The sequence below is a fragment of the Ascaphus truei genome, chromosome 2 (genome assembly GCF_040206685.1).
Source record: "Ascaphus truei isolate aAscTru1 chromosome 2, aAscTru1.hap1, whole genome shotgun sequence".
In the NCBI taxonomy this organism is placed as follows: Eukaryota; Metazoa; Chordata; class Amphibia; order Anura; family Ascaphidae; genus Ascaphus; species Ascaphus truei.
The window spans coordinates 320,146,326-320,168,837 of NC_134484.1; the positions used below are offsets into that span (position 1 = coordinate 320,146,326).

General features: G+C 40.0%; 1 protein-coding gene across 3 annotated transcripts in view; it reads left to right on the forward strand.

The window, feature by feature from the left end:
* Positions 1-22,512, forward strand: part of ITPRID1 (ITPR interacting domain containing 1) — a 220,354-nt gene that overhangs the window by 118,378 nt on the left and 79,464 nt on the right. For all 3 annotated transcript variants that reach the window (XM_075586548.1, XM_075586547.1, XM_075586549.1), the window contains 4 exons: positions 2,544-2,624; positions 7,648-7,850; positions 9,664-10,241; positions 19,769-19,823. In XM_075586548.1, coding sequence (XP_075442663.1) covers positions 2,544-2,624; positions 7,648-7,850; positions 9,664-10,241; positions 19,769-19,823 — 917 coding nt within the window. The remainder of the gene's footprint in view (positions 1-2,543; positions 2,625-7,647; positions 7,851-9,663; positions 10,242-19,768; positions 19,824-22,512) is intronic.

The window sequence follows — 22,512 nt, forward strand, 5'->3', positions numbered from 1 at the left end:
AAGCGAGCACAGGCAGAATACACAGGTTGAACACTTTCCTCTTAAAGCACAGTGGAAGGTTCCCTTGAAATATTGACTTGTTTCTTCCAAATGCGCTCCATCCAATATTCATTCTCATATTGGTTTAATTTAAAAGGTTCCCATCCATTGATATGTGCTGGTGCCTGGTTGCCTAAAATGTAACATCTGACATCTAAACTGTGCACTGTGCTAACTGACCTGCCTCTGCGACTGGCAGCAGTGGGCCCCTGCATGCTTTGGTAGCACAAGTGCAAAGCATAATTGGGCACGTGGTTACGATTCGCTGCTTTAACTGAGAACCTGGGGACCTGGTGTGGGGTGTGCAGTGGGGCAGGCAGGGGGTAGTGGAGATCGAGAAGGGTGAGAAGCGAGGTGCAACTCTACAGGACTCCCACCCGCTCTCTCAATCCTACTAATGGGAGCTATCATGTGGCAGCGTGGGGAAGAAGGAATGTGTGTTTGTCTTGTCAGTCTGTCTGTCTGTGTCTGTGTGTGTATATCTGACACTGACACACACACTCTCTGACACAGAGCCACCGACAACAGAAGGGAGAGTGCTGAAAACGTACAAATCTAATGTTGGTGCCTGAGCCACAAAAGATAAAGGCCCAAATTTACTAAGTGGTGCTATTTTCCGGCGCTGGAAAATATCTCAAGTGAGAATGCGTCTTATAGAATAGCATCACAAATGGTTCAAAGTGATTTGCCTAAGGTCCTAAGGAGAGCTGACACTGGCATTTGTACCAGGTTTATATATTTGAATAGTATTTTTTCATTACAAATACCTCTTAGTTTTACTAAGGTATTAGACATTGACAGGGAGTCAAAGCATGACACGCCCTGTTGCGGCCAAATCGACAATATCTGTAATTCACTTTAATGGCAGGTGACGCTGATTCGGTCTCGATACCGCGGATCGTGCTTTGTTGACTCCAAGCCATTGATGTCAGGTAACAGCTAAATATTACATTTGCATTCATCTCTTTATCCCTTATGACAGGGGAGCGCAAACTTTTTTCCCTGCGCCCCCCTGCCACCAGTTCCTCTCTCTCCGCGCCCCCCCCCCCTCTTGGCTTTGGCGGCATCGTCATGGCATAACGTTGCCGTGGCAATGTGACGTCACATGACCTTGCTGCGTCATTTGCCATGGCGACGCATGTAAGAAGCCGCCAGAGCCAAGGTTTACAGAGGCCTTCGCGTTCCCCCGGCACTTAATTTAAGTGCCTTCGGGAAGTGTGCGGTGCCCCTGTAAACCCCGCACCCCCCGCAGTAAGTCTCGCACCCCCCCCTGTTTGCACACCTTTGCTGCTTTATGGAATACTGCACGAGTGGTGTTTTTTATGGGGGGAAAAGTGCAGAATCCCAAGCAAAGAAATAATGTATTTATATTGCAATCAATAATTAAGCTTTAAATTAAGGAATGTGGTAGAAAAATAATTTATGTGTTTCAAGCAAGTATTCCAAACCTATGACTAATCATTTTAGAATAACTATATAGAGTTTCTTGTTGATCGTTAAAAAGGCTGTGAAATTAAAAACAGTGACTCAATCCAATTGTCTTGTATTCCCTCCCCCCCAAAAAATCTCTCTTTATATATTGATGTTCTGTGTTATATTGGGATATGTTGTATTAGCTACGGGAATATTGGCATGCGTTACATCTTTGTGTGTGTGTATATATATATATATATATATATATATATATATATATATGTGTGTGTGTGTGTATGTATGTACTACATACATACAGTACAGTAATATGTATAGATACCTGTACAAATAGAGATATTATTTCTCAGGAGAACATTTGAAATGCAAAGACAAAGGAAAGGGGCTGGATCGTATTTGAACTGGATTACTTAATAGCCTATAAAGATATACTATTTGTGTTAGATGTTCCTGCTTTGTGACTGACGTATCCACAGAATTTTCAGATACCTCATTAAACACACACAACTAACCTTTTTTTTGTATACACAATTTACTGCTCTATCACTTTCCAAAGTTCACCTTAAGAAAATAATTTCAAGTGTTCTCTCCAGGCAGCTTCCAATTATTAACCATTGCAGGTTAAAAGTTCCCTAATCAACAATGTATTCTGCAATCTGATCTCATGGCCAGTTTGATCTCTGTAGTACATAGCATAGAAAGGAACACATTATTTCTGAAATAATATATTTTGAAAGTCATGGCTGGAGAAGCTGTGTTCCCTGAAGGTTAGCAGCTGATTTACCATCTGTCATAAAGCTGGATACCTTCTGTCTCATTTACAGTATAATTAGCATTTGCTAGTACCCAACACCTTTATTCTCACACCTACAATATGCTACCATATTTTGTTTTCCAAAGTAAGATATTGTGGGTTGCAGCAGACGCACAATATGGTTTTTTCTTTCATTAAACAGTTGATTTAAGAGAAAACTAAGGCAAAATGAAAATGATTGCTCAGGAAAAGCATCACACAGCTACTCCTTGTGGTAAATGATTTGAACATTGATTTTATTTTGTTCTCTCCCATCCAGATGCCTGCATACCTACATGGAAACACCTTCCGTGTCACAATGGGATGCATCCGTACAGCATTTTTCTTGCTATCCTACAAGGTTGGTCATTGGAAACCCATTCATTTAGGAGTAGGCACCCATAATTAGGGACTTATTTACCAAGCAGTGCAGGTAGACCCCTTACAGACTTTTCACTTGAATGGCTGTGTTCCAGTGGTAGAATGTGTCTAATGGGTTAGCACCACTTAGTAAATATGGCCCTCAGTGGTTAATGTTAAAATGAGTGGTGGGGCCCTAATGATTCGTTTTTCAAAGCTGTCCATAAATAATATGTAAGGAACCAGGTACTGTAATTGCTTCCTAGTCTAAATCAATGTTATTGCTTTTTTCTATTTATCCTATTTTATATCCGTGTTTGTTCATTTTTTTTATACCTTATTCTTGAAGTTAGTAGCGATATCATTGTCAGTGTCATTTAGCATTCAGCTCAGGCGACGTACAAATATTTTATCATAGGTTTACACCAATCTGCCTTTGTAATGATAATATTGTGCAAGGAAAATATACAGTAATCAATATATCAGTATATACAGGTAACACTGCAAAGTCTGTTACTCAGAGTTCCCTTATAGTTGCACAGTTTATTTAGGATTGATATGTTACCAAAGTAAAGAACGCTAAACATTTATTAGAAAAAGTTTAAAATTTATCAACAAAAATAGCAAGTAATGTGGCTGTGGGGCATTTTGATTTGGTGGCGGATTGACTAATTATGCCCCCAGAATGAACTAGCACTGCACAAAGCGCTGCGTGCTTCAGAGATGACTTGGCATTGCACCAATAGTCAGGTTATATTCAGTGTCAGTGTCTCACAGCTGCTGCTGCATCATCCTCCTTCCTTCAGGCTCCACGTGGAGCTGCCTCTCACTCACTCCCTGCCTTAGCCAAGCATGCCAGACGCCTGGATGCGCATGCAGTCTGCCCTTCAGGGCCACAGACAGATTTCCCGGGGCCCAGGACTAGTGTTATGACTGGGCCCACCCAGTGTCAGTGGTCTTGTGAGCCCCCCCATTTCACACCTCACGAGCCCCCTCTATTTCCCCTCCTCTTCCTATGTATTTTTCTCCTCTCCATCTCACTCCCTCTCGTCCTCACTCCCCTTTATTCTCTCACTCTCCCCCTCCATTAGTTACCCCACTCTCACTCAATCCACCCCGCCCCCGCCTTGCATGTATTTATCTCCCCTGTATCATTTTACTCCTCTCTTCATCACCTCCTCTTTTACACACCCTCTCTCCTCTCACTCTTCCCCCTCCATCAATTACCCCACTCTCACTCAATCCCCCCTCATCACACTCATTCCCTCCTCCCCCTCCACATAAAATCCCCTCCACAAAATACATACCAAAAAATCCCACCCCTCCGAATACAAAAAAAACCTTCTCACCCCCCCAAATACATTAAAAAAAACTACCCCCAAATACATACATAAAAATTCCGCCCCCCCCCAATTACATACAAATCCCCCAGACCCAAATACATACAAATTCCCCCAGACCCAAATACATATAAAAAACCCGACCCATCCCAAAATACATATATATAAAAAAAACACCCAGTCCCAAATACATATATAAAACCCAACCCAGCCCCAAATACATATAAAAAAAACACCACCCAGCCTCAAATACACACACACACACACACATATATATATATATATATATATATATAGATATATATATATAGTCAATGAAAAAATAGTTTGCACTCACGGTTTCTCAAATGAAGGCAGATGCTCGTCCCATATAATAGAAAAATGTACAGGGTAAACAGGGAAATCCAGGTAACAACGAAACAGCACACCGCAATATAATAAAGTAAATAAAGTGTATTAACAACACAGGGCAGCCAATGTTTCGGTCCTCAGAGTGTGTTGTTAATACACTTTATTTACTTCATTATATTGCGGTGTGCTGTCTCTTTGTTACCTGGATTTCCCTGGTTACCCTGTATATATATATATATATATATATATATATATATATATATATATATATACCCAACCACAAATACATAGAAAATACATAGAAAAAAGACACCCAGCCCCAAATACATATATAGAAAAAACACCCAGCCCCAAATACATACTGTATTAAAAAAAAAAAAAAAACTAAGCCCCAAATACATATATGTTTATTTTTTTTTAAAACCCACCAAATAAATACAGATTTTCCTACTTTTGGGAATGGTCTCAGGCCTCTGCTGCCTCGGCTCTCCCACGCTGCCGGTCCTCTCATTACTGCTGTGCCCAGCTCTCCCATCTATGGGACTTCCTCACTGGTTGTCCAATTCCAAACTTCTGATGCCAGCGCGCTCTGGGCCTCTCTCTCATGCTGGAGTGCGCTGGAAGCTGAGCCTAGCTTGCTTCTGGCATGCACCGATGTCAGAGAGGGAAGACGTGCGCCAGCATCAGAAGCTCGGTGTGGGCCAGTCAATGAGGGATGCCCACAGCTGGGGAGAGCCAGGCCCGGCTGAAACGAGAGGACTGGCAGTCGGGCAAAGAAGTTTGGCCCGGCCAGAGGATAGGCCCAACTGCTTTGACCAGCCGCTTGGCCCCCGCAGCCACAAGGCCCAGGACACTTGTCCCAGCTCTCCCCCTCTGTCGCCTGCCCTGCTGCCCTTCCTCTGATCTGACCGGCTGCTGGCCAGTGGTCCAATTTCCCTGGATTTCCAGGCATTTCCTGCTGTAGGCTTATAGTTCTTTGGCCAAAGGGTTTAATTAAATGAGCCTTACTCATGAACAGATAAGCACTGACGTATTGTACTATATGTTGTGTCATTTTGTATGTTGCGCTGGGCCTTTCTGTTGTTATTTCCTGGTGTTTGACATGTAATCCAGGCCAGGGGTCAAATTTCATAGGAATTGGGAAATTTCCCAGTAAATGGAAACACTGCTCACAGATCCTTATCCTCACTTAACCTTATACTTTTCACTTCTCTAGCCACATCTGATCTATGGCAACATAGAAAATCCTCAACGGGGTTGCACTGCAACACGATCGAAAGAGGAGAACTTAGATCAGTAGAAGCATGAATTTATCAGTCAAATACTAAGCAACAAGTCCAAAAAGAGCACAGGAAACCTCCTACACATTTCACACCTGTCTGTACTTTCTCAAAGGTACTCCTTGAGAAAGCACTGACCAATAAATTATTGACAAATAAATCCATATTTTTGATTACAGTACAGTATTAGCTGTATTAAGATGGTGACCAAAAAACCCTATCTTGATGACAACACATAGTTTCCAACTTTCAAAAATATAAAAGGTTTCGTGTTTCTGGGTCAGAAATTACAGTTTTGTTTTACAGTACGTCCTTCAAGGTGTTAGACTCTATGTAAGTTAATACGGCCACTGATCCTAGAAATGAGACTTGACAGAATAACAGTATTATTGAACACCAATACATCTGCTTATAACTGCATAAATCATTAACCTTTCATAGCTTTCCAGTATCTGTTCCCCCCTCTCTCTTGTTCTCCCCTCCTCTCTCCCACACCCTCCCACTCACTCTGCCTTCACCCTTTCCCCACCGGGGCTCTATCTATGGAGCAACTGTGTGTGATCCGTCCAGGCCCTTCCTGGCCTGGATTTGATAAATCCTTTGGTAGATGATATTGATTTAAAGAGCTGTTTTTGACTCCTTTTTCCGAGATACTTACTGCTGAAGTAAACGGTATTACTTCCTGGTTTTCAAAGGGTATTTATATAGATGTCCAATAAGAAGCCATAACCAATAATGTTGCCTCTTCCTATTGGCCAAAGAATTGGCAGCCATTTGTTTTTCCCCTGGAGGGAGATTCAAACCTGGTTACTTCAGTGATAAGTATCTCTGGGACTACGGAATTCCCAAACTGAAAATAGCAGTTCTTGGCTCCAGGGGACTCCCCAGTTCCCATTCTGTAAAACAAAATGGGTATTAAAAAAACAACTAAGGCAATTTGCCACAGAAGACTATATAAGTTAAACTTGTATAATATTTATGTCTTGCCCATCTGAGTGTGTCCTGCTCTTTTAAAAAATATATATATATTTTTAGTCTTAAAAGATCATGCACTGGGTTCTGGGGAGAGCTTCATTATAACCTCCAGGACACTTAATATTTACAACACTTAAATCTCCTCAACAGAGCATCAAATAATAAAATACAAAAATAAATAGCGATCAGCACATCTGCTTTAATCTCTCTGTAAATAAAAGTACTTAGACATAATAGAATAAGACACATTGAACAACACATGCCTCTTTTACTTTGGACTTTACAATCAGTGAGTTGTTTTACAAAATCTGCTCCTGCTCTAGCATTTAATGTAACATCATCTGAGACTATATAAAATAAAAGGATATGTATGCATATCATACTGTATATCTGTAAACACCATACAACTAATAATATTACAAGAACCATGGATCATATTATATCTAGTTCTTCAACTGTTTTCTTCAAGCACTTTACAAGTGGATATATTGTAAACACAAAAAAAGAAAAACATTATTGAAGTGCATGGGCTATAAAGTGTCTTTCAGTGCCGGACGGTGTACAGTATAGTATATGTTGAAAAGGGACTTTTAGCCGTTAATGTTAGCTTTATAGGGTAGTGGGGTTAAGGTCTGGGTTTTTAGGCTAATCGGTTAAGTTTTTTAGGGTAAAGTATTAAGGTTTTTAGGGTAAGGGGTTAAGGGTTTTAGGGTCAAAGGTTAAGGTTGGGGTTAGGGGATTCATTACCTCTGGTGGCCAACTGTCTCAGTGGTGAAACGGCCATGGCTAATTGTCCTAGCCCACCTATATGTGCCCTAACAAATAAATGCATTCATTCGAAATGTCAATTTGAAGCCTTCTTCTTTGTGGTACGAACCGAAAATTATTGTATAGCTACCTCCCTATGCGAATAATCTACTCTGAACCCTATATTACAGTACATAAATAAAGAAATTACCTATGTACTGAATACTTTCTAGGCAATAAAACTGTTTTTCCCCCATTTAAATGGTTAATATTAAATTGATAGAATCAAGTTTGTCATGAAGCATCCTAAAATGTTATCGTTTTCACCCAGCATTCCTGATCTGCTCAAACTATGTGAAGCCGACCCAGTTGATCTTCTTTTTGATCTGGGGTTTGGTGTAGACGAACTTGACATCTGCAGCAAAATCCCTTCTCGATTCATCATGAGCCCTTCTGCAGCCAAGGGAATCAACATCCGTGTCTTTGTGGAAGCTCAAAAGAATCGTATGGACATTGAGAATCCTAATTTGTGCGGTAAGTCATATTCACTGGGACTATGTGATAGAACTATAAAATGTACCGATAGAAAAAAACCTTTTTTACTTTAGTACTATTTGTTTAACTACTAAAAATGGCAAAAGTGACACTTTAACCTAGACTTTCCAGCATGTACACATTTTATTGACGAGATTTGGGGGAATTATGTGGGAGATTTGCTGCACTTAATTTGTATTTATGTATATCTTTATTTATATAGCGCCATCCAGGAACATAGAGCTTTACAGCACACGTGACATAATATTATGACACAATATGAATAAGCGTTTCAGACAAAACAATAGGAAAAGGAGTTAGCACTTAATTTATGTAGCACTTGCCACTTTGCATTCTGAACTCTATAACACTACTTTTAATCTAGTTTATCTATTGGTATCTCTCAGTGATGGTGCTAATCAAATACCTCTCTTGAATCTTGTGTCAGATGCTATTCTACTCACTGGTGAAAGTGAGTTAGTGGTACTGTGCCTGAAATCAGGCATGCTTACCCTGTACTAATTTTTCAAAGGTTTACTATGTAAATGAGCGATAAGTTTTTTGAAAGCCTGTCATCTTCTATTATTACTGTATAGTTCAGCAACTGACTGTAGAAAAACACAGTACTTCAAAGAAAAAGGCTAATTCTTGCTGAATTACATATGACAGGCCTGAGTGGGATGGATTTTAATGGCTACTGTGACAGTGGCGAATGCACATTGTGGAGTTGTTACTTTAAACAAAATGATTCTCTGTCTGAGGATTTCAGTATCTGCAACCAATGCAATTTTAGCTTGCACTTGTATAATCACTCAATGGCTCAGGAAACCTTGTAATTAGTTATTCACGGTCCCAGATGAAATCCTTTCTTAGCTTATCTGCTATTACTTGGAATAATGTCTGCTTGTAAATTCTATGATTTCTACAACTCATTTATTTTAAGGGCAAGCTGTGGCAACCTTTACAGAGCTCCTGTGTATGCAGTGTAATCACCCAAATTGCTGTCTAGATGTGTCTTTGGGGGGCAGTGCACCTTTTCCTTCTGATAGAGTTTGGTAGTCATTTAAAAAGGCCACTGAGACACTTTTATCAAGTTACTGCTATTGTAAACCCTCCGTTTAAAAATACACCTATGAATTCCAGGCATTTGCAAACAATTAAAGTATTTAAAGTCTTAATGGCTATCAACAAAATAATTAATTATTTGGCCTTTCAGACTTATTTTGTATAGTCTGTTTAATAGTACAGTATGGATGTGGAGAAAGTTAAGTTACATTTTGTTAGATCAAAATAAAATAAATACTGTATTATAAATAGATAACATTGTTTTATGGTCATACACAGGTGTATTCTGAATAATATTACAAACCTAGTTTCTCAACGACTCAAAAAACCTATTAATCCTAATCCTAAACTATACTTTATACCAGGGATGCGCAAACTTTTCTGTTTGCGCCCCCTGCTTGCTCCCCCACTCCCTGCTTTCACCCACCCCCCCATACCTACTCTCTGGCATGGGGGGCGTCATATGACATCATGGGACATTCTGTTGCCACATGACGTCACGTTGTCATGGTGACTCGTCGCCGGAGAGCAGGTAAGAGAGAGTTACAGAGGCCTCACGCGCTCTCCTGGCATTTATTGTAAATGTTGTGGGGAAGAGCACAGGGCCTCTGTAAGCGCCGCACCCCCGCCCCTCCTTGCCCCCCAGAAAATGTTGTGCCCCCCTGCCTTATACAATAGTAATAGTGGGATACTCTGTAAATCATATGAATTCACTGAGTAATCTTTATGTTTTTATTTATGTTTCAAGGCCGTTTCCGCCAGCTGGAAGTCATTGAGCAGGTGACAAGCGCATTTTCGTCTTTGCTGAAAAATGTGCACAGTGTTCAAAACTGTGGGGGGAAAGAAAATATGAACGCTGGGAACAAATCAACGTTGACCAAAGAAAAATGGAAGAGAGTATACCAACTCCTTAGGAAAGTTTCCAAACAGGCCAAGAAGCTTGACCAGAATTCTATCCAGTGTTCCAGCAAGACACAGCCGTGTGAGAATAAAGAAAATAGAAATGAGATATTAATGGATAAGAATACTGCCAAAGTTTTCAGAAAAACAAGAAGGCATATTCCTCAACATGGCAGTTTGACACTTTTGACAGAGGAGCAACTGCCAGCTGGGGACAATATAGATGTACTTTCCCAGAGGCCAAAACCTCAGCGTAACACAACGCAGGTGTTTTCTATACACACACCTGTGAAACATTATATCCTTCCCACTGACATGACAACCAAGAGCAGAATATTCAAAGCTCCTAAAGTACTTTCTAAAATACTTAGAAGGACATCTGGTCAAGACAGCCTTCAGCCTCCAGACTCATTTGAACTTGAAGAGGTAGGACTTGATTTACTGTATATGTAACTTTTTCAGAACATATCATGTCTTGTACGGATGCAGCCAGACTAAAGTGGTGGGAAATAAAGCATTTTGCCGTTGCTCTGGGCTAAGTGAAAGCAGTGTGCAGCCGCAGCAGTACCTGTGGCTTTCTTCCCCACTGCTGCGGTTGGGTTTCCAGCAGCATTTTCCAGTAGCAGGGAACATTTACCTGGCTACATCCGCACCTACAATACTCAGAAATTATTAGGATGTGGACATAATGTACGTCAGGGGAGCGCAATAATTTTTCCCTGCGCCACCCCTGCCGGCTGTCCCCCTCTCCACACGCCCCCCTGCTTACCTTGGCTATGACGTTCTTCCGCCATGACATCATATTACCTCGCAACGCGATGTCACACGACCCCGTGGCGTCACTTGATGCCACGTTACCATTGCAACGCGTCACCAGGAGCGTCTGTACCAAGGTAAGGAGAAGTTTACAGAGGCCTTGCAGCTCCCCCGACATTCATTTAAATGCCTTCGGGAAGCGTGTGGGGCCTCTGTAAACCCTGCACCCCCCGGTGTGAATCTCGCGCAATCCCACTTTGCGCATCCGTGCTGTACGTCACTAAAAATATCATTGATACAAGTGCTGCAGCCAATTTAAACATTCTTAGTGACTGTGCCAGATGCTCTACTGGGAGATGTGTATGTCCTTCTTACTATCCCTTGACCCTTAACATTAACAATGTTGTGGCAGAACAGGTTTTAATAATGGTTCATCAATGGAGAATATTTGGTTTATTAACAGATATGCAACTGTCCCTTAGCATAAATTTGTAAAAAGTGCTAATTTGCAAAGTTTTAGATTGAAGGCTATTTGTTGATTTGCAGCACTTCCCGATTTATTAACTATTTACAATAATTGAACAATAATTCAAATATTGATGACATTTGCTAAATTCGACACCGACCATTTTTGCTATCACAGCAGTGTTCTCTGAGTGCAGGTGTAGCAGTTATTACACCCATTATCCCACGATATTGCGTTACTGCTGGCATGATTATTGCAACGGCCCCATTCTATCAAACAGAGCCGTCAATACAAATCTTTACATGCGTTAACAGCGGTAATAACGTCTGCTACATGTGTAGGATGTTTGCAGAGTTTCATATCCACGCATATTTTTCCGTATCATCACCTACATTATCTCCCTAAATTTGACACATTAGGAAACATATGCAAAATGTTTCACCCATCTCAATTAAATAAAAATAGGAATTTATGAAATGGAAGTAAGTTATTAATTATAGTTAGGACAATATTAATTACAGTTAGGTTGTTTTTAGAGATACAAGTTGTGGACAGAAAGTAGTCAATTAGATTCATTGGCCTCTTCTCTGGTGCATATGTCAGGAAAACATACTGTACTGTAGTACATATGTGATGTTTTTCAGCCCTCTCTGCCAGCTAAAGATTATCTCTCCTAGTCTCAGTGGTCAAAGTGGCTTAAAAAAAGGATATAGGTCTACATTTATTAAACATTGTGGCAAAGCTTTAATCAATATTTCTGCAGTAAACAAAAAGGGGGGGGGGCCTTCTAAAATGAAGTGGAATTGTAAGTTTGTACTTGAAAAAGATTAAATACACGAGGAAAGAAAAGATAACAAAATAGTGCTACACTATACCCCCTATGACCACAACATTTTGACCACTATCTAGTTTATTACTTTCGTTGTAAAGTCATATCAGTAATTAAAAGTGCAGTTCTCACACTTTTTTTTTTACATTGATGGAGGGAAACAAAATGGTGATGTAAATCTCTGGCATATCTTGGGCCAATCGGAAGCCGCAACATCATCCGTAGTAACCCCCTATTGGCCCGTATGATGCAGGGATCTTAATACCTGGAAGTAATGGTGGCACCTTTCCCAGTATGCATCTCAGAAACCAGGGGGTCCTTGGAGCTGTAATGTATGCGATTTAGATCCGTGAACCCCTGTTTCCCATCTTGGTATAAGGCCTAAGACATGGTGCCGCAGACCGTGTGGATGCGTCCACATGCTGAGTGAACAGACAGTGTTCGAGTCCATGTGGCGTGCGGGCGCATGCGCGCGGAAGCGGGAGAGGGCGCGCGTTGCGTGAGAAATCAGTTAAATTGATTTCTCAACACGACAGACAGGTCACGTGAGCGGTTCGCCCAATGAGAGCGAACCAGCTCTGTGACATCATTAGGAACCCCCCCAGGAATGCCCCTCATGGCCCGTCTAGCATGGCCAGGGAAAGCACCCGCTTTCCCTCAGCCTCCGCGCCTCCGCACGGGAGAAGGCACCATGGGCCCAGCCTAAGAAAGGGGGGAGGGGTTGAGGGAGAGGTTAACTGCTCCTCTAATGACATACCGAAGTCATTTGAATTCCAGATATTCTAACAGCACAGCTGAGGAGATATGCTAGCAATCACAATACTGAGTACAGCAAAGATGTTTGCTTTGCAGGCAATCAATACAGTACAGGCATACCCCGGTTTAAGGACACTCACTTTAAGTACACTCACGAGTAAGTACATATCGCTCAATAGGCAAACGGCAGCTCGCGCATGCGCCTGTCAGCATGTCCTGAACAGCAATACTAGCTCCCTACATGAACCGAAGCTGTGCACAAGCGGGGAGACTATAGAGCCTGTTACAAATGTGTTATTTACATCAGTTATGCACGTATATGACGATTGCAGTACAGTACATGCATCGATAAGTGGAAAAAAGGGAGTGCTTCACTTTAAGTACATTTTCGCTTTACATACATGCTCCGGTCCCATTGCGTACGCTAATGCGGGGTATGCCTGTACATGAAAGAGGCGAAGTTGAGGTTTGTGTTATTATTTGGACTCAGCCTCCCTAAAAATAAACATGGAGCCTCTTGTGTCACTAAACACTAGACCAAGGGTTTTGGTTAACGAACACTATAATTATATTGTGAAATTCTGCAGAACCCCAACTCTCTGTTATAGCATGTCTAAGATCAGATGCATTGTATGGAACCCCAAACCTCTCTAATAGTGAGTCTGAGATCAGATGCATTGTAAGAAACTCCAACCCTCTCTAATAGCGCGTCTGAGATCAGATGTATTAAAAAATCTTCTGTATTTGGTACAAGTTTCAAATTACCTGGAAATTGCAGGGAAACTTTTACAGATGCCAGGGAACCCTGGTTGAAAAACACTGCACTAGATTGTAAGGATTTTTGTCAGCATTTTGTCAGTGAAAATGGGTTTATTTACACAAAAAAAATGATATATATATATATATATATATATATATATATATATATATATATATATATATATATATATATATATATACCACTGTCATTAAAGTTATGGTGGGTAAAAAAAGTGACAAAAACCCTCCACAGTAAAGCATAAAGCAACTGTAAATATTACTGTATGTTCATTTGCATGTCTTAGACAGGTCTGCAACCCTGTTTTTCCCCATTGTCACCCAGCATACAGCACTTCCACTGCAGCAAGGGATTCTGGGAAATGACATGCAAATGAGCACTCAGTGCCACCTTTCGTCTCAAGCTCGTATTACACAAGCCAATCCTCAAGCCAATGCATGCTGTTTTAAACACAGCTTTTAAACAGAGGCTGGGATGAGATGCAAAGCCATTAGACCTACTCACATACATGTTTCAACCTTGATGGGTATCATCAGTGTGAGGCTGGTCTTAATGGCTAGCAGGTTTGAGACTAGACTAGGTAATCACCACTGTCATTAAAGTTATGGTGGGTAAAAAAAGTGACAAAAACCCTCCACAGTAAAGCATAAAGCAACTGTAAATATTACTGTATGTTCATTTGCATGTCTTAGACAGGTCTGCAACCCTGTTTTTCCCCATTGTCACCCAGCATACAGCACTTCCACTGCAGCAAGGGATTCTGGGAAATGACATGCAAATGAGCACTCAGTGCCACCTTTTGTCTCAAGCTCGTATTACACAAGCCAATCCTCAAGCCAATGCATGCTGTTTTAAACACAGCTTTTAAACAGAGGCTGGGATGAGATGCAAAGCCATTAGACCTACTCACATACATGTTTCAACCTTGATGGGTATCATCAGTGTGAGGCTGGTCTTAATGGCTAGCAGGTTTGAGACTAGACTAGGTAATCACCACTGTCACAGTTGCTTTATGCTTTACTGTGGAGGGTTTTTGTCTTGGGATTGGCTTGTGTAATACGAGTTTGAGACAAAAGGTGGCACTGAGTGCTCATTTGCATGTCATTTCCCAGAATCCCTTGCTGCAGTGGAAGTGCTGTATGCTGGGTGACAATGGGGAAAAACAGGGTTGCAGACCTGTCTAAGACATGCAAATGAACATACAGTAATATTTACAGTTGCTTTATGCTTTACTGTGGAGGGTTTTTGTCACTTTTTTTTACCCACCATAACTTTAATGACAGTGGTGATTACCTAGTCTAGTCTCAAACCTGCTAGCCATTAAGACCAGCCTCACACTGATGATACCCATCAACGTTAAAACATGTATGTGAGTAGGTCTAATGGCTTTGCATCTCATCCCAGCCTCTGTTTAAAAGCTGTGTTTAAAACAGCATGCATTGGCTTGAGGATTGGCTTGTGTAATACGAGCTTGAGACAAAAGGTGGCACTGAGTGCTCATTTGCATGTCATTTCCCAGAATCCCTTGCTGCAGTGGAAGTGCTGTATGCTGGGTGACAATGGGGAAAAACAGGGTTGCAGACCTGTCTAAGACATGCAAATGAACATACAGTAATATTTACAGTTGCTATATATATATATATATATATATATTATAATTTTTTATTACAAAGCATATATATGGAAGATCTAAAATATACATTGATGCTCAGTATTATTACTATGGACTGCCACTAGTTTAATTACAGGTGCACACACTATTTGAAAGAAACTGTGGCACTAGCTGTCATGAAAACAAATAGGTATTTTTCAACTGTCTGCCACCATATCCTTATATTTTAATTAAGGGAAAACTAATTTGTCCTTGGGCACACCTCTACTTAAATGAGCAATGCAAATATTAAGCCATTAAGCTGTTTGCTTGGTAAGAGAAGCAAATAATCTTATGCACATTTTGTGAGCTATGACTTAAGACAGCGGTGCGCAAACTGGGGGGGCGTGAGTTTTGTCTGGAGGGGCACGGGCCGTTGCAGAGGCCCCACACTCTTCCCCCAGGCATTTCATGTAATGCCAGGGGATCGCGCGAGGCCTCTGCAACAAGGAAACTTACCTTGTTTCAGACGCGTCTCCACGTGACCCCGGAGCGTCATTTGACGCATGTGGAAGGTAGGAGAGAGGGCGCGAGACCAGGGGAGGCCTGGCAGGGGGACACAGTTTAAAGTTTGCGCTCCCCTGACTTAAGATAACGTTCAACAGTAAGAGCTACTGTATTGATGGGACAGGGCAAGAATCCACTCCCAGCTTCACATTGCAAAGCCAGTATACCCAACCTCTCACTGATGACATCCAAAGGGTTCGAAATAGCTGTCAGTGAGTAGGTTTACTGGCTATGCATTTCTTATGCAATAAGAATCCGGTAACATTGTATCACTGATGTTTATTTTGTGAATGTTCAACACTCATATTATGTGTTGGTCTATATATTTTAATATGCTTTTTTACTAAAATCTATTCTATGAAAATCTGCGCTGGTATTGTTTTTCCACTCTCTCTCTCTGATGAGCTGAATCATCTTTTTTACAAGCTGCATTTTTCCACTTTTTGAGCATTCGCTCGTAGCAATAAGGGTTAATGTTCTCCTCATTGCTATATTAAAACACTTAATCACTATATTAACACATATCATAAATATTTTACAGCGCACCTTTGTTCTTTCTATCACAAGGAATAAAGTGAATAATAGTAAAGTAAATATTTTTCCACAAAAAAAAGGTTTATTACATTTTTGCAAAACTACTTTGTTAGACTTTAAAGAATATGACAAATCATTTAGTCAATTACTATATGTTTTTCTTCTCATAAATGTGGGTCATTTAGTTTAATCTTTTGGCCAAAACATTTCAAGTCTGCAACCACTTAATGGTAAACCCAACTGAGCAGGTCCTACACTACTAATTGTAAACTGTGTATTTTGTATCTCTTCCACTGGAAAGAGAGAAGAGGAAACAAAACAATAATATAGCAAATAGCATGGGATGCGTGACATGTATGCGGTGCCTAAGGGGTTAAATAACCATGGCTACATCTGCAAATGTTGTACCTGAGGCACAATAAACTATCACAGGTAGCTGTCACTGGGACTCAAGAGGGACTCTTCCCCTTCAAAGCAAGTACAAATATGTTCCAGTTCTTCCTCAGATATGTATGAATGAGTCACTATGTCAATAGAAAAAGTCATGGTGAAAAGAGGTTACAAAAAGTAATTATTTTTGTCATTCTGTCCATAACACACATTGTAAAACATGTTGTCTGTCCTAAAACATCACAACAACAAACGTTGACTTCGGTAATGACCAGTGGCCAAGTGGCTTAAAAAACATAAGATGTTGTGCCCACTTTAAAAAAATTATTAGAAAGTTATAAAACCTTGGTAACAAGGCTTTTCAGATTGTAATTTAGAAAGGTTTCGTAAATATTTATGATGTAAATAGGAAGGCTTTTTAAAATAAATCTTTTTATTTATTTAAAAAAATAATAATGTGGAATTGTAACTTTCAAGGTAAAAAGAGTAGTAGTAGTCTGGGAACGAAAGTACTGGTACTCCACACGCCCTGGTATCATCAGACTTTAACCGTGGGTGATGAGGTTTTTTGAAAAAATAGAGTCAAGCACACCAAAATTAAGGAGAATTCATTAAGTAGCAGAACATCTCATTTTAATTACTTTTAAAAAAGGCAGAGTACAGGTAGCATCTAGTGTTTCGGTGCATACAAGCACATTCATCAGAGATAATGGATCAAGGTGCTTGTATGCACTGAAATGTTGGGTGCTACTACAGTATGTCTTTTTAAGTTATTAAAATTACCTTTTTTTGCTACTGTACTTATTGAATTGGTGTGCTTGACTTTATTTTTTCATGATCACTACTTCTTGACCGGATTTCTTGTCTTACCACCCATCTTTAACATTTTTGCATCACTTTAGACACTGGCAGGGGCATCCCAAGTGGCTGGACCTGATTCTATATTTCTTTTATAGTACTTTCTTAGATGAAGATTCTTTACATGTTGAAATGGAAAGGAAATAGATGTTCAGGTCTTCATTCAAGTAAATAGGTCATAAACAGGCCTTAAAGTCTGCTAAGTCTTAGCACCTTTGTTAAATCTTGGCCAAAGTGACTTTATTTGGATGATTCTAGTGTTAGCCTTTTCTTCTACTACCTTATCAATTAATTTTATTTAATTTAGTATCACTAAGCATTATTGTATCAAGGTATTTGCTTCAGTTGTAGCTCCACGTGCTTCAGCTTACGATTTGGGGTGTCAAAAGCATTGGATATTGCGCAGATACATCACATACAGTATTATAATAGGATGTATCAAATGTACGGTACGTCTCTGTGCATCATTTTTCCTCCTTTCTTTTTGCGTCTGAAGCGTCTTTAACTGTTTATAATTCTCTGCTAGATGAAAAAAGTGGAGCAATAAGCTTATTACAAATGACGCAGCTTGAAGAACAAAATGGTCTATTGCGTCAAACATTTTTTCCTGTATGTTTTAATATGGTAACAACAGAAAATATTCTGCAAATTCAAAGACCAAGTACATACATGTATTGCCCACATAAACACTCTACAGCATTCCTTGTAACCCCCTGATTTCACTACCTAAGAATATGTTAGTAAAACATAAAAAAAAAAATAATACAGAGATTATTTTATCAAACATCTTGCGGGATTGGTGTTCGTATAAATGTGATCTTAATTGTATATCTAAAGCCTAAGAGGAAAGTGCAGGCTCCATAGCGTAATTCATTAAAAATTAGGTGTAATCAAGACAAGGTAAAATCATCTCACTCACAAAAGTTGCTAGGACAATCGCATAAAAAGTCTGTGCCAAGGGGTCTTCGTTGGATACGGCACTGGTAGATAGATGGAAAGCTCATGATCACTGATCATTAGCCAGTAGTAGTGGAACCAAGAGAGGTGCTACACTTTTGCTGGGAGGACCGCTATTCGAATGCACAATCTGGTGCACACCTGAAACCGGAAGCGGATTCACGTCACCAATTTATGAATCCATGAGGGTTACAACTGTCTACCGGCGCCATATCCAGCGAAGACCTCTATCCACAGACTTTTTATGTGATTGTCCTTGCGACTTTTGTGAGTGAGCTGATTGTACCATGTCTTGATTAAACCCAGTTTTTACTCATTGGTTTTATAGATTTTCATAGAAGGTGGATGTTCCTGTGGAAATCTGTATGGAGTCTCCAGCGTTTTTATCCATACTTTGTTTTTTTCTTTTTATATTTACTTGTAACATATTTGTTTTCCTTGTTTTTCTGTCTTCCCAGCCTGCCTGCCCTGTGTTTTCCCTCACGGTGTTCACTATTTATTGTTATTTGTTGTTTACAGTTTGTTGTCTAATTGCAGTTTGTTTTGTTTGTATTTTCTTGGGTCACATTAAAGCACAGCCATAGGTGTCTTGTGCATCTGGACTTGCCTTCCCTGCCCCATGCCTATCCCACCTTTCCTTCTCCCTCCTCCTTCCCCCCATTTCCCCCTCCCCCCCTTATTTTTTCTCCCTCTTCCCTCCCTTCCCTTCCCTCCCTTTCCCAATCTCCTTCCCCTTCCCTGTTTCCATATCCTTCCTTACCTCTTCCTTCCCTTCTCTGCTCCCCAATAGGAGTGTCCCATTGAGGGTCAAAATTAGAATTACATACTATAAATTTTGCACATCTAATCATCTATCTTATTGGTGCTGTATTTCTTTTTTGTTTAATTTTATATATGTACACAACAGTGTACACAAAATTTGATGTTCAAGCATGCGGACAGTTAGGGAAATACAGATGCAGCACAAAAAGGTCAGAACACCTTCCATTAAAGCTGTATTGATAAAAGATTTGAAAGACGATACATCTGCCAAAGTAGGATTAATAGGGACAATTTGGATTAATGAATATGGGTTCCTAGATTTTATTTGAATCTAATTTTTTGTTTTGTGATTGTATTTAATATTTATATTGTCAGTATGTTATTGTGTATTCTGTATTCTACTGATATGTTTTTTGTTTTTGAGTTGTATTGTATTGTACTGTATTGCATATGTTAATTGTTATAAAAGTGTGGATTACAAATTAATAATAATAATAATAATAAAAAGCTGTATTGATTAGAAATAAATCCTTGCCAAATGTGTCTACGATGTTGTATGCTATAAAACATGCAGGAACATTGAGAGATCATTCTCTCATGGTAAGCATTGTAATGATGCTTTTCTCTAATCCAGTATACAATATTTAAGGAAAGAGTAGCCAATTATTCTGTTGTATTTACATATAACTTTATATTTTGTGTACTTCAGATTCAGAGCTTTGAAGAAGAATCTCCAAGGGGAATTAACCATGACAGCCTTTCAGGTTAGTAAATACAGTACATCCCTCACACTCCAGTTTTATTTGTGAAGAAGGAGGTAAATTCGGCAGTCTAGCACCTTATTAAAATCCTTCTAAAGTCAAACCACCCTAGATAAAACAAACCAAAAAGGGGGCTATTATTTTTATAGCCCCCATAGCCCAGCTATGACAGTGGAAGAGCAAACTAATGCAATCCCTCATGAGCAAATAAAGCAACGTGCTATTTCTTTCAGGAAATACTGTCCACCCACTTTCTCCTATATTCTGCTATTGAATCACATTGTTTTTCCTAATTTAGCACTAGCACAACAGCCTAATTTCCCTTTCAAAGTGGAGAAAGGTTTGCAGTCCAAACATGAACCATCTGCAGATTTGTTTTGTTTTTCATTTGTCTATATTTGCATGGACAAGCAGGTTAGTAGAGATCCATGGAAACCTCACATGCATAGATGACCCAGTCTTGTTTTAACCTTAGTTTATATTATTACTTTAACTCGTTAGAACCAGTACTGTTTTTTTTTTCAACTTAAATTTTATTGACAGATTACATGTTTGACAGACATTTCAAAGCTTTTTATCAACAGCATAATCAAAACAATATCAATCGCCCATGTATCTTTACTCTCCGCAGGTGAAGAAAGGACAGACTGGGAAGACAGATAGTAGAACCAGTACTGTTTTTAACTTGGTGTTAACCAAGTAGGTGGGACCAGTCGTGTTTTGAACTTAAATTACATTGTTACTGTAGATTAAGTCACAGGTGGAACCAATGCTGTTTTTACCATAGCTTACATTGATATATTAAATCATTGGTGGGGCTAGCCCTGTTTTTACCTTAGCTAACGTTATCACTTTAAAAACCTAAGTTTGCAGGAATGTTATAATATAATCAAAGGGACACGCAGACCTACAGAGCATTTTGTAGGTTATGTATTGAGAATGATTCTGTACCATCTTAGGGGCCTATTCTAGTAGCTTCGATAACCAACTCATCGGGATGTGGAGTAGTTATCGCAAAATATTGCTAGGTAGCTATTCAGAAAGCATTGATAAGTTGGTCAAATCGTACGGGGAAGGCATTTTATCTGGATTTTTGGCTCCTGGCCAAACATCGCATTTTTTCTAAAATCATGCTATTCTAGTAGCTCTGATGATATTATCCGAGCTCTGGAACAGAGATTTTATCAAAGATTAATCTCGCCAGCCAAGGACAGGAAATGCATTTTTCCCACATCGGCTTGAAGTCGGGAGTCTCTAGAGCTGATAAACATTAATATCGCTCCGGAGACCCCCGGCTTCAATCTGTTCACTAAAAATACATTTACAGGCAACTTCATTAACTTAGCGGCTAACCGCTAAGGCAATGAAGAGGTTAACTACCGGTGCCCAGTTTATTGTGGGTAGCGGGGATGGGTGAAGTGGTATTTGGTCTGTGGTGGGTGTTAATAACGCTAAGGTAATAAAGAGGTTAACCTCTCCTGCTACCCACCCAGTAGGCATAAACACCCACTGCGGGCCAAATATCACCTTCACCCACCCCCGCTACCCACAATAAACATTACAACACAATACTAGCTAATACACCCATTCATTGTCAATGTGGTTACCTATGCCCTCAATTGGAGCAAAGATAACCCCAATGGGAATGCATGGGCACCCCTTCTACCCCCAACAACTATAGCATTACAGTACAATAATGGGCAAAATTACCATTATCCAGATTTGGATAACAGTGCATTTACCCATGCAAAATAAAACATTATCCAGCCAGCATAAAGTAAATAAAACTTTATCTTAGCCCTGCCAGGATGAAGGTCATCCTCGTCTTTATCATGTGGTAAAATATACCATGTAGTACACTCACAATCCCATTTGGTTCCTCTAACATGTGATGACAGACTTTTTTTTTTTAAAGGATGTGACATCACACTTAAAGATGATGTCAAATCCTTTTAAAAACAAATGGAACATGTCACATACTGTAGTACTTCAACCAATTGGTTTGTCCCGTACCTCCCTTGGAGATGACATCACTGTGACGGTGAGGGGTAACCAGGCTCACAATAAAGGTTAAGCCTGTCTGGTTACCTCTGATCCATGTATTAGGGTTTGGGAGTGTCGGGTCTTGAGCCCAGTGATTGTATGTGCATTCTGTAAAATTATGTGCCAATAAAGAATTTGTGTTTTTACCTTTCCAGGAGTGTCAGCAAGCAGAGATTGTGGAGGTTTTAGGGAGGTTTTACGGAGAAAGTGTTGTCAGAATGTCCCTAGCTAGTCTGGTCCAGAGTTGCCGGATACCCCAAAAATGTACCCGAGAATCAGGTCGGATTCCCGGATACATATATGCACATTGCTCTGGCAAAATCTCCCCTTGAAAACGCTTTGGCGACTCACCGCTAGGATTCCCTGCTTCAGCACAGACCAGAAATGTAAATGGGGCATAGGGATGTGAGGTGTCCCTTAACTTGTCAAGGGGTCCCTAGGTTAATGGGGATACCAGTTAATTCCCAGGTCACCCAGAACCTATATAGGGTTTCTGAGGTGCTCCAACCATACATAAGGTTGTGAGGAGTTTTAAAAGTCCAAGTCCAGTTTATAGTGTTTGGGGAATATGGCTAGTAAGAAATAAAGTGCAGCTTTTTATTATATTCCCCATACCAGAAAGGCTTAGGATATTTTTCAAAGTGTATAT